Source organism: Polypterus senegalus, chromosome 6 (assembly GCF_016835505.1).
Source record: "Polypterus senegalus isolate Bchr_013 chromosome 6, ASM1683550v1, whole genome shotgun sequence".
NCBI classification, from domain to species: domain Eukaryota; kingdom Metazoa; phylum Chordata; class Cladistia; order Polypteriformes; family Polypteridae; genus Polypterus; species Polypterus senegalus.
This window is the reverse complement of record NC_053159.1, coordinates 175,484,105-175,500,378: the sequence shown is the minus strand read 5'-3', so window position 1 is coordinate 175,500,378 and position 16,274 is coordinate 175,484,105. Positions and strand designations below refer to the sequence as shown.

The window sequence follows — 16,274 nt, the reverse complement described above, 5'->3', positions numbered from 1 at the left end:
TTGTTTTGCCTGAACATTTACAAAATGTTGGTGTCCACAACTCACATTCTTCATTAAAACATCAGAAAAAATATTGAGTTCACTTTATTCACAGGTCCAGTTGCATTTGTGATGTCTTTTTTTAGTTCGTCTGATGACTGGCACTGCATGGAGTCAACAACAGAGGCAGGTGTCTGGTGAAGTGAAGTCACTGAGGTTCACTCTTATGGAGTCATTTAAATGTTCGTCTGTTTCTGAACTTTGAGTTCATGACATTCATGTCAGACTCACAGAGGTATGGAGACCTAAACTAAGCAGACATTTTCAGAACCGCTTGGTGAAGATTCTTATACAGTAGTTATCGGGCTCTGCTAAGCTCCAGAAATGCTGAGAATGCTGTTTTAAAAATAATAATAATCCATTTTATTTATATAGCGCCTTTTCCATGCTCAAGGCACTTACAATGCTGTTGAGACTTTAACTGCACATTATTTTGAAGATTTACTAATATATAATACCAGTAACGGCGTACTGCACAATAACGTGCTCTGAATAAACTTGCCCTGATCGTTAATATCTATCTATCTATCTATCTATCTATCTATCTATCTATCTATCTATCTATCTATCTATCTATCTATCTATCTATCCATCTATCTATCTATCTATCTAATAGTTTTCATTCTCTTTCTCTGTCTCTGTTCAGCATTCGTTTGCTCAGAGGTTGATGTGCTTGCTGCTTCCTGAGCAGCTCTTCTTTTCTCCATCCTATAGAAGCTCGCTGCTTTTCGTCTTTCGTCGGCATCTTTTCGAGTTAAAACTGATGTGTGTTGTAATTACTTAGTATGTTTTCTTTAATTTTTCACTTAAGCTGGCATTTAACTCTTCAATCTGCCTCAAGAATGATTAGCAAAGGTGGTAGGGAATAAGAAAGGCGCCCATACGCATGCGCCTTACGGCCACCCTGTTGCGCTCTGCCGAGAGTTGATTCTACAATAAAATAAAATAAAATAAAAATAAAAAATAGTAATAAAAATCTTTACCAGGAAAGCGGATAGTAGACATCACGTAGTATATGTGTACCAAATTTCAAATCAATAGGTGAAATGGTTTGCGAGCTACAGGTGATTTAAAATCCTGCACAGACAAAAAAACAGCCATGGTAGCGTATTATATAAGAAGATATACAATCCAATGTCTGACTGTCTGTATGTCTGTCTACTTTTCACGAGAGAACTACTTAATTTAGATTTAGATCTGTTTTTTTTTTTTTCTATAATATGCTTGAACATGCCGGTTGATTTTGCGACTTCTCTCATTTCTCTATGTATCATAGTTTCCCTGTGGTACCGATCTATTTGCACAAATCCAAGATCCATGCAGCGGGCCGATGGGCCTTCTTCACTCGCTCGCCAGCTTCAGGCTGTGTTCATTAACTCCGCTTCACTAGCAAACGAGAGAACAATTGAATTCAAGTTTGTTTGATATTTAAAATAAAGTGTTACTTAGGTCTTTATGAGTCTGAGTTCGGCTATTCTCTTAAGTGTATGCCAAATTGAAAATATAGATTGCAATTCAGATTGTGGATCGTGATTTTGTGTTAAAAGGATCATGATATGATCTTTTGGAAAGATCTCCCACCCCTAATTTGACTAATCAAGTTTTCAAATGTATATAGGGTTCATTGACCCTTTGGCGAGCTACTTGAAAAGGGGTTGCAAGCTACTGGTAGCTAGTGAGTAACGTGTTGGAGACCCCTGCTCTAAATTATGGTAGTCTACCTAGAAGGACACTAAAGATTAAGAACACCTGAACTCAGCCTGCGTGACTGCGTGCAATAAGCGTCCTTTTAAAATCAGCACTTGGCATTTCATAAGTCTGTTCCCATCTGTTCCTGGTTACTTACTATATGGAGCCTGTTATGGATCTTTCTGGAACCTTCATGTGGATGGGTCTTTGCTCTGAAGAACCACTCTGGCACATTGATTTTTAAGAGTGTATACAGTGAAGCGATTCATAACAGAGCTTTTAAATAGTAGAAAGGTGGAAGTTGGTTTAGTCAGTCTGTAAGATTGAGTCGCTGATACTGAAAAAACAGCGAAGAAGAAGAAGATGGTGTGCTGGGTGGTGTTCACCAGGTGGCGGGCGTGTAAGCAAAGGTCTCCTGGTGCTAAAAGTAAATCATCTACAAACTGAAAAGTGAGGGCTTTGTAATGGTGAGCTGTGTGTTGTAGCACCTGAAGCACTGGGCTACACAGCTGGACCTTAAGAATTTGGACAAATCTGTTGCAAGGCAGGGCGGCACGGTGGCACAGTGGATAGTGCTGCTGCCTCGCAGTTAGGACACTTGGTTCGCTTCCCGGGTCCTCCCTGTGTGGAGTTTGCTTGTTCTCCCCGTGTCTGTGTGGGTTTCCTCTGGGTGCTCCGGTTTCCTCTCAGTGTTCCTGGTGTGTGGGTGGGTGTGTGTGAGTGTGCCCTGCGGTGGGCTGGCACCCTGCCCAGGATTTGTTCCTGCCTTGCGCCCTGTGTTTGCTGGGATTGGCTCCAGCAGACCCCCATGACCCTATGTTAGGATATAGTGGGTTGGATAATGACTGACTGACTGTTGTAAGGCAGGCAGCGTGTCGTGGTGGTTAAAGCTTTGGGCTGCAAACCCGGAGGTTGTGAATTTATATGACCATGAGCAGCTCACTTCACAAAAGAAATGAACCCACTTGTATCTCAAAGGTTGTAAGTCGCCTTGAATAAATGTACATGTCATATGAGTGCACACCTGTCTGCCAATGTCCATGTTCCAGGTCCTCAAATGTCCCCAAACAGCCAAACCGATGCCACTCAGATAAAATGACAATTCCAAATGAACCTCCTGTGAGTGTGTTTTGATGGTCTGGAGCTCTATCCAGGGTTTGTTCCTGAATGGCTCCCATTGCAGCTGGGATAGGCTACAGCTCCCTGTGACACTGAATTGGATTTAGCTATCTAGAGATTTTTATGTTACAATGTTCAACCACTAAAACGTTATGTGAGCTGCCATATATAAGCTTATATCATCGACTGAGGGTCATACAAGTCCATACAAGTGGAGCAAAACAGAAACAAAGCACAAATACACTGTTTTTTGAAATAAGTGGAGTCAATCTCTATAGACCCGTCAAACGTTTAGGTCAAGGCTCTGTCAGGTGGTCTGCTTTGCCCAAAGTCAGACCCCCTCCTTATGGGAGCATCTCAGCTTTATAATCCCTGGACTGGAAGCAGTGGGGTCACCAGGCCTCTAATGGTCTTCTCTGAGCTTTAAGAGCAAAATGAGACAATACTGTCAGTGACAGCGTCCTCTTGTGCCCCAGAGTGGTAGTGTTTACCTCCAAGGAGCCCTGAAGCTGCCCCTCTGACACGGATGTGTGACATTATATACAAGCTAGCCTGTTGGCCAATATTCCCATCGAACAAACAAACAAGTCGTACTGCAACTGTGAAACATCAGTTGGAATTTGGTTTAGACAGCACCTTATAAAATGACAAGGAAGCCCCCCTTGATTCCCATGTCACCTTGAGAGCCTAAGCGAGCCACTTTATCAGCCAGTGACACCTTGCAAAAATGAAGAAACGACATTCCCAGTATCAACGTCCCATACAAGAGATGTAATAAAGCCACAGAGATCCACCTTTAATCCTCACCGTGCTGGCACTGTTTGGTTCAAGTATGATCTTAAAGATAATACAATACAATTTATTTTTTGTAAAGCCCAAAATCACACAATGGGCTTTAACAGGCCCTGCCTCTTGACAGCCCCCCAGCCTTGACTCTCTAAGAAAAGTAAAAACTCCCGGAAAAACTCCCAAAAAAACCCTTGGTGGGAAAAAATGGAAGAAATCTTGGGAAAGGCAGTTAAAAGAGAGACCCCTTTCCAGATAGGTTAGACGTGCAGTGGGTGTCAAACAGAAGGGGGTCAATACAATGCAGTACAATACGCAGAACAGAACAAATCCTCAATACAGTATCTATATATATAATTCACTAAGGCAAGACAACCATGGAAAGCACGCCGGAAGAGGCGTGGATTCACTAAGCTGCCGACAAGTGAGACACCTATGGCGCACGCAGGAAAGAGCCACGCCCACCAACTCCAAGACCATTGGATACGACGACAACTCACAGGGCCACGCCCACCAACTCGGACGCGACAACACAGAAAAAATGGCGTCATTTACAGTATATTCGTCTGTCGTAGAGGCCACATGCAGTGCAGGTCAGGTTAATGTCATGTGCATGTCATGCACCTCCGAGCTACGTTGACTGTTCATAGAGGCATGTTTCTAGCGGAGGTGAATCGCCATATGCAGCGTGTGAAACGGTTTGCGAGGGGTATCCCATGGGATCCTTAAAACAATCCTTCACAACTGAGGATGAAGCACAATGAAGTAAGCAGTCTTTAAAAACCAACTTTTCGGTTACGACGCACGACCGCGTGCACCATAGCAAACTGTTTTACACGCTACATTCAGCAATTCGCAACCGCGACAAACATGCATCTGCAGGAACACAGAAGACGTTTTCCTGCAAACCAATGCTCCTTTTTCACCGGCCGGTGTCTACCCTCGCTCTCTAGGCATTCACACTGCCTGCCCATTGGCCCGGACGCAAAAACTCACCGACCACCCAGTTAGTCCCTTTCGTCTGTGGTAAGAGTCCACATGCACGTCTGGGCCACGCGGTGTTTGTTATGCTGCGGGGCCGGTTGGGTTCCTATGCGGATGCGTAGTTCGCGTATGCCTAAGAACATCCCTGCTGGACTCCATGATAAACTGTCATCCTGTCCATGGCTGACACCCATCTGGATGGTGAATGCGGCGAGGATGATATAATGTTGAAATGAGTGTTTATGTGGGTGACCACTGCGGCAAAGTTATTAGATGTTGCCTGATTAGTCCTCAATGTTTGTTCTCTTAGCGACCCTGAGTGAAACACTTCTGCACTTTTCTTACACTCTAAAATGAAGGGTGTGTAGTTCCTCGTACAGCTGTTGCTTCACTAAGAGCATTCAGATTCAGAACTCATTGCATATGAAATTGGTTCTTTGGGCTTTGAAATGGTTAATAATATGTGGGCAAAGCAGACATATTTCAAGCTTAGTAGGTGACCCAGAAGGATGCCAACAGAACAAGAAGACCTGAACTGAGTCTTAATGATTGCATGCATTGAGCGTCCATTTAAAATCAGGAACACACCGGTATTTCACAAAATCTGTTAGCCTCTATTCACAGTGTTTTATGGACTCAAAAATGCTTCCCCTATGGCATTGCACTAATAAACCACTTTGGCAGCTTTATTTTTAGGTGCATTGAAGGAAAATCCACGGCAGTACGAAGAAAACATGAAAATCCCACATGAACAACAACTGGGCACAAGAATTGAACAACGATGCTGCGCCCACCAGATGGCAGCGCTAACAGCTGCGCCACCTGACACCCCAGGGTTTAGGGTAAAATATTAGCATATTATCAGAGACTCGGTGAATTTAATTTACTATTCTATAATTAGGAAGAGACACACGAAAGTGTCAAACAGGCGCACAATATGGAAGAATGAAGCTTACCGCCTGGTAAAATCAGACGTTTGGACAGTGGGTGTGCTGGGAGGTATATGAGAAAAAGAATTAAAGTTTATAAATTTTATGGATAGAAAGAAAGAAAGAAAGAAAGAAAGAAAGAAAGAAAGAAAGAAAGAAAGAAAGAAAAAGAAAGAAAGAAAGAAGTGTAAAAGCTGTATGTTCTGGACGCGGGTTAATAGTCTTCTGTTTTCACCTTACCAGAGTCCGGCGTCGGTTCTTCTTGGCTCTTGAGTGACATCCGTAGCGTAGCAGAAGAGTCCTCCATATGTAGAAATCAAACACCCCAATTGGCAGACTATTTGCCAATTCTTTTCATGACCGAACGGTGAACACACAACGCTGAGCTACACCAACCACGTCTCTTCACTTCTACAACCTCTCACTAATTACTCCTCCTTTTTTAAAAAAAATAATTAATAAACTTTATTAATACTTTCTCTGACATGAACTATACTGCTGAAAGAAAGAAAGAAAGAAAGAAAGAAAGAAAGAAAGAAAGAAAGAAAGAAAGATAGAAAATCATCTTACTGCTTAATATCATTTAATGGCATGTCTTGACTCTTATCACTAACGAACAACGCAATATAAATAATAATCGGGAATTAATTCCTGAAAGTTTTCAAGAAAGTAATGAACTTGCGGTTTGAGCTCCGGCTCCATTGCCACGATCACGTAAACAGTTTTAGTCGCATTTCCTTCCGATTATCTGGCTGTGTAGGTGGAGATCCCGTTGTGAGCCCTTCAGCAAACCCCACCTCATCTGTATATTTATCCAGGGTTCTCTTAGGCCGTTTTCTTTGGTAGACCTCTTAATCAGACCCCCTGTCGCGGCTGCTCATCGTCTGATTTGCTGATAAAGCCGTTGCCGAAGCCGGGGTGCCTTCGTTGCGGAGTTTCCATCAGCTGCCAGTGGGTTTTCCCCTCCCATTCCGAAAGGGGCTGCTGTGTTTGTGCTTCCTTCGCAGAGTGGGCGTCCCGTCCACGCCTGCGTGCTCCGCTCGACTCTTTAAGCGTTATGCGTGATGTTCTTGTTGGGTAAGTACCGGGTTTATGAGTAAACTGATACATTTATTCGTCTAAATAACCTGTAAAATATTGCGAATAAACGAATGCAGTCGGTGCTTCTGCTTTATACTTTACAACGGCTGCCACAGTGAACTGTACAACTTGAACAAAATTCGGCAGCAGAAGTTGAATTCTTCCAATGCTCGTCAATCCGTTTTAAACTACAAGTTTGAAATGACCCGTCATCTCACATTGCTAATGCAACTTACGAAAATAACTGACGCCTCCCCGCACTCTTAAAAACACAGATGCCAAAGTGATTCTTCAGAGCGATACAATAGGACAATCATTTTTGGTTTAAACAGGACCCATCCACGTGAAGGTTCCAGTAAGAACCAATTTTTAAATTTTCATAACAGGTTCCATGAGTAATCATTAATCGATTTAATTAAGGCTCCCTATGGTTCTATTTTTATATTTCAGTATCCTGCTGTCGGCTCCTGCTGTACATTCAAGATATCTGCTTTATCCACAAGAGCCTTTCAAGTCCAAAGAACATACTTAATATGAAAAGTGCCCTTCCCACAATTAAATACTTCTTTGTCAGGCCATTGGCGTACTTTGATAAGTGAGTCCCTTTTATTTTCATCCCTCTGTTAGTCCGACGCTATACCTGCGCAGTAAAGCGACCCGGACGGGACGCCTGCGCCAGCCGAAGCACACGACTGACACACGAATATCATTCCAGTGACGACATAGCGCTGCGTATGTGGAGACATTTCTGTGAAAAAAGCAATTCACACAAGGACTAAAAACAATCAAGAGACTCAAATCAGTGTTATAAATAAAATATGAATGTCAGAAATAATAACATTAACGTGCGGAATACGAGAACATCAAATACTATAAAAAATAAATTAATCTATCCATCCATCCATTATCCAACCCGCTATATCCCAACTGCAGGGTCACGGGAGTCTGCTGGAGCGAATCCCAGCTAACACAGGACGCAAGACAGGAAACAAACCCCGGGCAGTGAACTAATCTAGAAACATTATTATCATTAAATACTGTCATATGTATGATTCCGTTTCTCATGCGCTCGTCCGCTCATTTTCTGAATCGTTGGGCACCCGCTCTGGACGGGACGCCATTCCGTTACACACGCCTGTCACCAATCCTGACGGACTGACTTTTTTTTATATTATATACAGGGTCGGCAATGCATGCAGCCTTTCATTTTCCGACACCCACTCTCGTAATCACAGGCAAGGTTCGGAGTCAGTCAGTCCATGTCGCAAATCAGCACTCAACACTGACGCATGACGACTGAGTTTCGAGCTGCCGGTCATTCTAATATTACGCCTAAGATTGCGCTGGGTTTGACATGTGCAGATGAGAGAAGCTGGGTATATTGGGAGGTGGATGTTAAAGATGGAGCTGCCAGACAAGAGGAAAAGAGTAAGGCCTAAGAGAAGGGTTGCAGGTAATGGGTGTGTGAGAGCAAGAAGAGGTGGACATGAAGATATGGAAACAGATTATCCGCTGTGGCGACCCCTAACGGGAGCAGCCGAAAGAAGAAGAAGAAGAAGAGATTGGTTGTGTAGAATTCTCAGTTCAAAGCACTGGAAACGTCACGTAGTTGCAACTCATTGTTATTCACTTCAACACACGACTGACTATAAGAAAAAAAAAAGTGGGCTCCATGTTACTCCGCTTAACTTCAGCGCAGAACGTGCATGCTCTCCCAGACAGCTTGTATTATTTTTGCATTTATAGAGGCTCTGGACTCTCCCAGTATGGCTGATCGCATCACTCTCAAAAATAAACATTCAAACTTGGCTCTTTACTTAGTTGTGAAGTTGCATTGCTTGGCAAAGGCCCATTTCTGGGAAAGGTCAAAAGAAATTGGGTCTTTAGGCTTTGAAAAGGGTCTTTAACATAAGGACAAAGCTAATCTTTAAAGTACAGTAGGTGATACAGCAGATAGGTCCTGCTTGCACGGAGAGCGCTTTGATTAGTGAGTAAAGCACTATATACATATAAAGAATTATTATTATTATTATTATTAAGATCCTCACATCCTGCAAGAAAACCTGAACTCAGCCTGTGTAATTGCATGCAGTGACAGTTCTTTTAAAATCAGAAACCCATTGGTGTTTCACAAACCTATTATCATCTATTTATATGGAGCCTGTTACTGATCTAAATTATATAAAACTTCTTTCTGGAACCTTCATATGGACAGTTCTTCTGGAAACCAAAAATGGTTCCCCTATTGCACTGCTGTGAAGAGCTACTCAGGCATCTTTACTTTTAAGAGTGTCAGAGGAGCTCCAGATTGCTAACTGTAGCAAGCAGCTCTGTGCCCCAATCGTCCAGAGTGGGAATGAGAAAACACTGGACACAACCCGGCAGTCGTGGTCATAGAATATGAAACGAGCAGCTTTAGAAATTTGATGACTCAAATCCCTGCTTTGATTGGTTAATTTCTACTTTATAAAACCTCAAGACCCTAAACTGGACTTAGCGACTCTGCATAAACGCTCTTAAATAAAGGTGCCAGTGTGATTCGACAAAGTGATGCCACACTGGAACCATTTTTGGTTCCCTAAACAACCATGCATATGGAGGTTCCAGGAAACACCTTTTATTTAGACCCATAAAGGATTTCAAAAATGACTATGAGTAAAAGAAAACGGATATGTGAAATGCTAAAGGGTTTCTGATTAAGGAAGAACTCCTGCTGTATACGCTCACAGAGGTGAAGTTCAGGTGTTCTTGGTCTGTCACTATCCTGCCTACTATACTTTAAAGATGTCTGTTTTGTCCACATATTAGGAACCTGTTCAAAACCTTAAGAACCAACTTTGTACACAGAGAACCCTTTGCAGTATGAAATGGTTCTTTGTCAAGCAATGATTATATGATGGGTGGCACAGTGGCACAGTGGTACAGTGGTAGCGCTGCTGCCTCGCAGTAAGGAGACCTGGGTTCGCTTCCCGGGTCCTCCCTGCGTGGAGTTTGCATGTTCTCCCCGTGTCTGCGTGGGTTTCCTCCCACAGTCCAAAGACATGTAGGTTAGGTGCATTGGCAATCCTAAATTGTCGTGGGTGTGTGTGGGCTGGCACCATGCCTGGGATTTGTTCCTGCCTTGCACCCTGTGTTAGCATATAGCAGGTTGGACAATGACTGACTGACTGGTTATGTGATGAACCTCAAAACCCAGTAAACTGCCATTACAGAACCAGTATTTTTAAGAGTTGGCCTATATTTTATCTTTAAAGTTGAGTTTGCTGTTGTCTTTACGCAAGACAAAGTTCATCACACATTATAATGGCTTATATCTAGCCTGGTTTTAATAATTTGGGTGCAGTAACCTGCTTAAGAGTTACAGCGTGATATTCTATAGCGCCTATCCAAAGCAAACACCTTCCTAAGGTGCGGAGAGTGCTGATCTACAGACTGGCCTGCCATCCCATGATAGTCCTGATGTGTCTCCTGTCATTTTTCCCCATGCAACAAACACTTGAGGGCCAGGACTCAGTGGATGCTTACGGCCTCTGGCACTGTGGTTCGTACGGCTGCCCCAAATCCTGAGGACTCGGGTTCAATTCTGTGTAAGGATTGTGTGCCCTCTCAGTGTACATTTAAAGTCTTTTGATGCACCATCACAGGGCATTTTAATTAGCGAGTCCCAGTTGCATTTTGTGCCCCCGATGCAGTTGCGTTGGACTCCCCCCTCCCATACAATTGTGTTAAGGTGGCTGAAGGTTCAAGTGAATGTTCTTCAGTGTCAAACTAAGTTTTACTTTCACCCCGTCAAACTTTGATTCTGCCATCGATTGGTGTTCAGATTTGAAGTAAAAAAAAGATTCTTTTATTTTTGTCCCATGCTTATCATTATTATTTACATATTTGGTCACCATTTTTATCAAAGGTGACCTACAATATTTGAGATACAACTGGTTCCATTGATTTTGCTTTTCTAATCGGAGCACAGGCAGGTGAAGTGACTTGCTCAGGGTCTCATAGTGTCAGCAGTGAGATTTGAACGTGCAACCTTAGGGTTTTAAGTGCAAAGTCTTTACCACTCCGCCATCACAGAGGTGACCCCCTTAGCTTCAATGGTGATTATCATTTCTACTGTAAACAAATCCATTTTTCAGGTGGCTTGAGAAGATGGACCACCAGAATGGAAGGAGGCGTTTCAAACATAGAACTCTTTTATTACCACAAGCCGTCCGTTTAAAGGGGGCACATCTCCCCCAAAAGCATGCCGAGACACCCCACAAGGAGCGAAAGACAAACGGAAAGACTTTCATTCAATAAAAGCTATTAAATATTTATGTACACATATCTTCAATCTTCCACCGAAGACAATGGGCGAAACACAAGTTTGAAAACTTGTCTGAGAAGTCACATTATGTACACTGCACACAAATGAAGAATCCTGAAAGGGGGGGGCTCCCGAGAATAAGGGTGGGCGCAGTACAATTGTACACTGGAGTCCATCTTTTCTTGTATATAGCGCCATTCACCACTGCAAGGCGCTTTTCCCCCGATCTCTTGGAAATTGTCTTTTTGGGTCTATTGCACTGAGAAGGGGGTCGACCCGGTTAAGCCCTTCACCCCCACCCTGCTAATTGGGCCGAAGATCTTCCCTCTTGACGTGCTCGACGCTTTTGTCCCCGACTTTACCCTTTTTGTTCTGGTGTGTCTTCACGTGTTTGGCCAGGTGGTCGCTTCGCATGAAGCGCTTGCCGCACTCGGGACACACGAAGCGCTTCTCCCCGGTGTGGGTCCTCAGGTGCCTCTGAAGTTCATCCGAGCGGGTGAAACTTTTGCCGCAAAACAGCCAGTTGCAGACGAACGGCCTCTCGCCGGAGTGCCACCGGAGGTGTGCCTTCAGGTGGGACGTTTTCCCGTAAACCTTCCCGCAGCCTGGGATGTGACAGATGTGCTGCTTCTTCTTGCCCGGCTCGTCGCTGGAGCTCGACGACTGGCAGTTCGGACACCTGCACCGGCGACACCTCCTGGCAGTAGCGAGGGGGGACTTTGTGTGGAGCAGGGCGGCGATCTGAGTCTGGTACTGCGCGAATTCCGAGTGTCCGATCACCAGGCTTCTCTGCACCGGGAAGCGGTGTGGGGCCAGCGAGGAGGAATGGCTGACCGTATTAGTCTGCTGCAGGCTCCACCAAGGTATATCCTCTGCCGGGTTAGGAGACAGTTGTCTGGGCTGCTGGTGAATCAGGCTGGAGTGTCCGGGCACGAAGCCTGTCATGGCCGGAGTCATGGGAGAGGGCGCGGTGTAGGGCACAGCTGGGACGTAGGTGGGCGGGCAGCTCGGCTGCAGGGACTGCATGGATGAAGGTAACATCTTCACCGGCGAGAAATCGTAGGGGTAGACGGGATCTGCTGGAGGCGTCAAAGGCAGTTCGTGATGGGGCGCAAACGAGGACTGCATGTGCGACTTGGGAGAGGGGAGCCCCAAGCCATGGCCCGTAGCGAGGCTGCCCGGTGGAGTGCCCGTCCCTTCAGTGCTCCACGGGTGAAAGATCCGTGATGGCGAGCCGAGGGTCGGGTCATAGGAGACCTGGAGAAAATCCGAGGGGGCCACCGAGTGATGGTGTCCGATTCTGCTACAAGTGGCCGCCAGGAGAGCCAGTGGGGAGTGCTTCACGATCTCGGGCGAGGAGTTTGGGGTGCGATCCTGTGGGGAGGAAAGGGGACAGGATAGCACATTAGCGGGTTAAATAAAAAATGAAGAAATAAAATCTGCAGCTTAACCCCAGCCTACTCACCACCACGCATTCATCCAGTCATCCATCTTTTTATGGAAATTAAACGAGACCGTTTTAATATTCTCCGTGCCACTTTACAGGAATTAAAGGCTTGCATTTTAACCGTGACGAATCCTCAGTCATCTTCAAACAGTTTACTTGAAACCAAACTGGACGGGACGCCATTAACGTTACTCCACAATTAATCAGTTTACACCAATTAAAGGAGTATATTCGATCTTTCTAAAATGCCATCCATTCATTTCCAACAGTTTAACTTAAACGTGACTTGTCGGGACGTCCTTTCTTCTCACCTAGCCCGTTTGGAGTAATTAAAGGTGTGCACTAAGTACTTCTCCAAACCTTTTATTGCAAAATGTGTAACTGAAACAACACTGGACTGGACGTTACGTTGCTTCATCCCCATAATTACGCACAATGTGCCAGTTTATTATAATTAAAGCAGTGCGTTTGAACCGTCCCGTATCAATTCTTTATGAACAATGTAACTTAAACCAAACTGGACGGAACGCCATTAACGCCACTCCACAATTAATCCATTCAAAGTTATTAAAGGCGCGCATTCGACCTTTTCCGAAGCCATCCATTAATTTCCAACAGTGTAAGTTAAACCAAAATAGACGGGACGCCATCCACTCACACTTACCCCGTTTAGAGCATTGAAGGTCATCATTTGAACAATCTGCAGGCACACATTTATTTTCTATAGTTGAACCCACAACGACTGGACGGGACTCCATTCGCTCTTCTCCACAATCACATTGCGTCAGTTTAGAGGCATTGAACGCCTGTATTTGAAGTATCAGGACCTGGCCATTCATTTTCAACAGTGTAACTTAGGGTGCAGTGGACGGGACGCCGTTTAATCACACGGTGCCAGTAAATCAAGGCGTGCAGGTGTACTGGTCACGTATCCTACATTCTGTCCCTATATTTTGAATAGTGTTCAGTAACTTTAACTATATATACAGTAACTATAAATGACGCCTTTCAATCTCACCATAGCACGATTTGAGTAATTGAAGACGTGCACCTGAACTGCTCCGAACCCATTCATTTTCAACCATGTAACTTGGAGCGAACTGGATGGGACGCCAATCACTTCACAATCACGTCATTCTGAGTAGTTAAAGGCGTGCTTTGAACCGTTCTGAATCCATTCCTTTTCGATAGTGTAACTGAAACCAAACTGGACGCCATTCAATCGCACTTCGTCAGTTTACAATAATTAACTGCGTTGGTGTGAACTGCCGCGAGTCCTCCCGGCCGCCCATTCATTTTAAACAGAGCATCTTTAACGAAACTGGGCGGTACGTCCTTCCCTCCACTCCGTAATCACTCCATTTAGAGTAATTAAACGCGTGTTTCTGAACTGTTCCTCAGCCACTTATTTATTTTCAATATGGTAAGTTAAAGTTGGCAGGACGGGACCCCATTTACGCCACCGGTTCATTTACAACAGTTTGATTTAAACAGAACTGGACGGGACGCCATTCCATGTCACTTACTTAGCTTGTTTGGGGCAGTTAAAGGCGAGCATTATAACTGTCCCTGTATCCTATAAGTCGCCAAATTATTTTAACAGTGTAACTAAAACTAAACTGAAAATTACGCCATTCGCTCTCTCCTAGCACGTCTGGAGCAGTTAAAAGTCCTCATTTAAACTATTTCACAGCCACACATTTATTTTCTATAGTTTAACTTAAACCAAACTGGACGGGATGCCATTCACGCCACTGCGCCAATTCAGAGTCATCAAACGCCTGCATTTGAACTGTTCGGCGACCACTCATTCATTTTCAACAGTGCAACTTAAACCGACCTGGACGGGACGCCAGTCAGTCCACTCCACGATCACTCCGTGTAGAATACGCGTGCATCTGAACTGTTCCGCAGGCACCCATTCCTTTTGAATAGTGTAACTTAGACCTAACTGGACGGGGTGCCATTCGATCACACTGTACCTGTTTAGAGCAATTAAAGGAACACATTTCCAAACTGTTCTAAATCCTTCTGGCCACTCATTCATTTCCGTCAGTGTAACTTAAACCAGACTGGACGGGATGCCATTTACACCACTGCGCAATCACTCAGTTTACAATAATTAAACACGTCCGTCTGAACTGCTCTGCAGTCACCCATTCATTTATATTAATGTAACTTAAACTAAACTGGAATGGACACCTTTCAAAGTCCATAAGGAATCCATTTGAACTGTTCCGAATCGTCCCGCCTATCCCCCCAAAGTCCCCCATTCATTTTCAGCACTGTAACCTAAATCAGACTGGACTGGATGCCACTCACTTCACTCCACAGTCACACTGTGCCAGTTTAAATTAATTAAAGGAGTGTACTTGAACAGTTCCGCTGCCACCCATAATCGTGTAACTTAAAATAGTGCCTTAACTCGGACTGGACGGGACGCCATTCACTCCACTCCACAGTATTTAAAGGCGTGCATTTGAACTGTCCCGAATAGTCCCGGGTCTGTATTCGTTTTTAAATGTAACTTAAACCACACCGAACGAGACGCAATTCGATCTTACTTAGCCCATAATTAAAGGTGCCATTTGAAACTACTCTGAATCCATTCATATTCAATTATGTAACCAAAACTAAAGTTGACGGGACGCCATTCGGTCACACTATAATGTAATAAACCGTAATGAATTTGAATCGTCCCAAATTCTCCCAACCTTCCAGTAGTATAACTGGAAGCAAACTGGACGGGACGCCTTTTCAACGACACTGAGTCAGTTTCGAGTATAATCAATGACGTTCATAGGACTCTCCCCATTCTGTTTATTTTTAACAGTGGCATTGAAACCGAACTTGGTGAGACGCCATTCACTCCGCAATCTTAAACTTAAAGTCGACGGGATGTCATTCAGTCCACTCCACGATCACACTGCACCAGTTTTGAATAATCGAAGGTGTATATTTGAATTCCCCCCGGCCGCTTATTCATTTTTAACAGAGTAACTGGACAGGACGCCCGTCCCTCCAATCCACCCCACAATATCTCCATTGACAGTAGCCTTCTGTCCCGCGCATTTGAGACTCTGAACTGCTGGTGAACTCACGCGCGAACACAAGGAAAACACGCGAACTTCCCGGTAAAGCAGCGCGGCCGTGAATCGCAGTGGGGGACCTGGCGCTTGCGTACCCCTCCTCTCACTTCATTTCTCATATACACGATGAAGGGTTGCCATCAAGAAAAAAAAGTTTACATCCAAGTTCTGGATTGTTCACATACACCTTTGTCCCCGATCGTTTAACGTTCCGTTTTAAACGCGCTCGTCAGACTCCACCGAAGGTCGCGCTGCCCACCCGTCCTCATCACATCCCCGTTAAGTTCCATGAAGTGCTAACCTGGAGGAAGGCTTGCAGAGAGTCATTCCGCAGAACCGCGACAGCAGCCATCACCCAATCCACCTCTCTTTTTCTTCTTCTTCTTCTTATTATACTTTGTTCTTCTTCGTTCTTTAAATATTTTCTGTTTTTCCTTGAATACGCACTTACAACACAAATGTGCAAGCAATCCAAAAAAAAAAAAGAAGAAAAAAAAAAAAAAAAAGAAAACCCCAAAAAAGGCGTCCACACGAACTAAACTCGCGCCTCGCTCCGGTGGATATCCTTGGACTATCTGAGGAGTGCGAGATCACTTCTTAGAATTTGATAAGGACTTTGGTGGGCCGCCAGCCAGTCAGAAATAAGATTTATTACTTTGAAGTTTGCCGCTGCCCAATCATCAAAGAATAGCGGCTCTTTGAGACGGGAAAGCAAATCCTTTGAATCCACAAAGCTCCTATGGTGTGTTTGTTGGTCTGGATAAAAGAACTGATTATTAGGGGGGATGGGGTAGGGAGGAGATAAA

The 16,274-nt window shown here is 44.3% G+C and overlaps 1 protein-coding gene across 2 annotated transcripts; it reads right to left on the bottom strand.

Moving 5' to 3' along the window:
* Positions 1–10,457: 10,457 nt before the first annotated feature.
* sp5a (Sp5 transcription factor a) lies at positions 10,458–15,908 on the bottom strand. Of its 2 annotated transcripts, none has more exons than XM_039757597.1 (2): positions 15,770–15,908; positions 10,458–12,306 (listed from the first exon to the last, which is right to left on the bottom strand). In XM_039757597.1, the coding sequence occupies exons 1-2, from the start codon at positions 15,818–15,820 to the stop codon at positions 11,236–11,238; spliced, it is 1,122 nt and encodes a 373-aa protein (XP_039613531.1). In that variant the 5' UTR covers positions 15,821–15,908; the 3' UTR covers positions 10,458–11,235. The 2 variants fall into 2 exon arrangements, with proteins under 2 accessions (XP_039613531.1, XP_039613532.1); XM_039757598.1 differs by lacking the exon at positions 15,770–15,908 and adding an exon at positions 13,044–13,159.
* Positions 15,909–16,274: the final 366 nt, after the last annotated feature.

Coding starts and splice junctions, on each gene's coding strand:
- sp5a (XM_039757597.1), bottom strand. CDS start 15,820: ATGGCTGCTGTCGCGGTTCTGCGGAATGACTCTCTGCAAGCCTTCCTC. Junction 12,307..15,769: donor CTCTGCAAGCCTTCCTCCAG/GTTAGCACTTCA, acceptor TCCTCCCCACAG/GATCGCACCCCAAACTCCTC.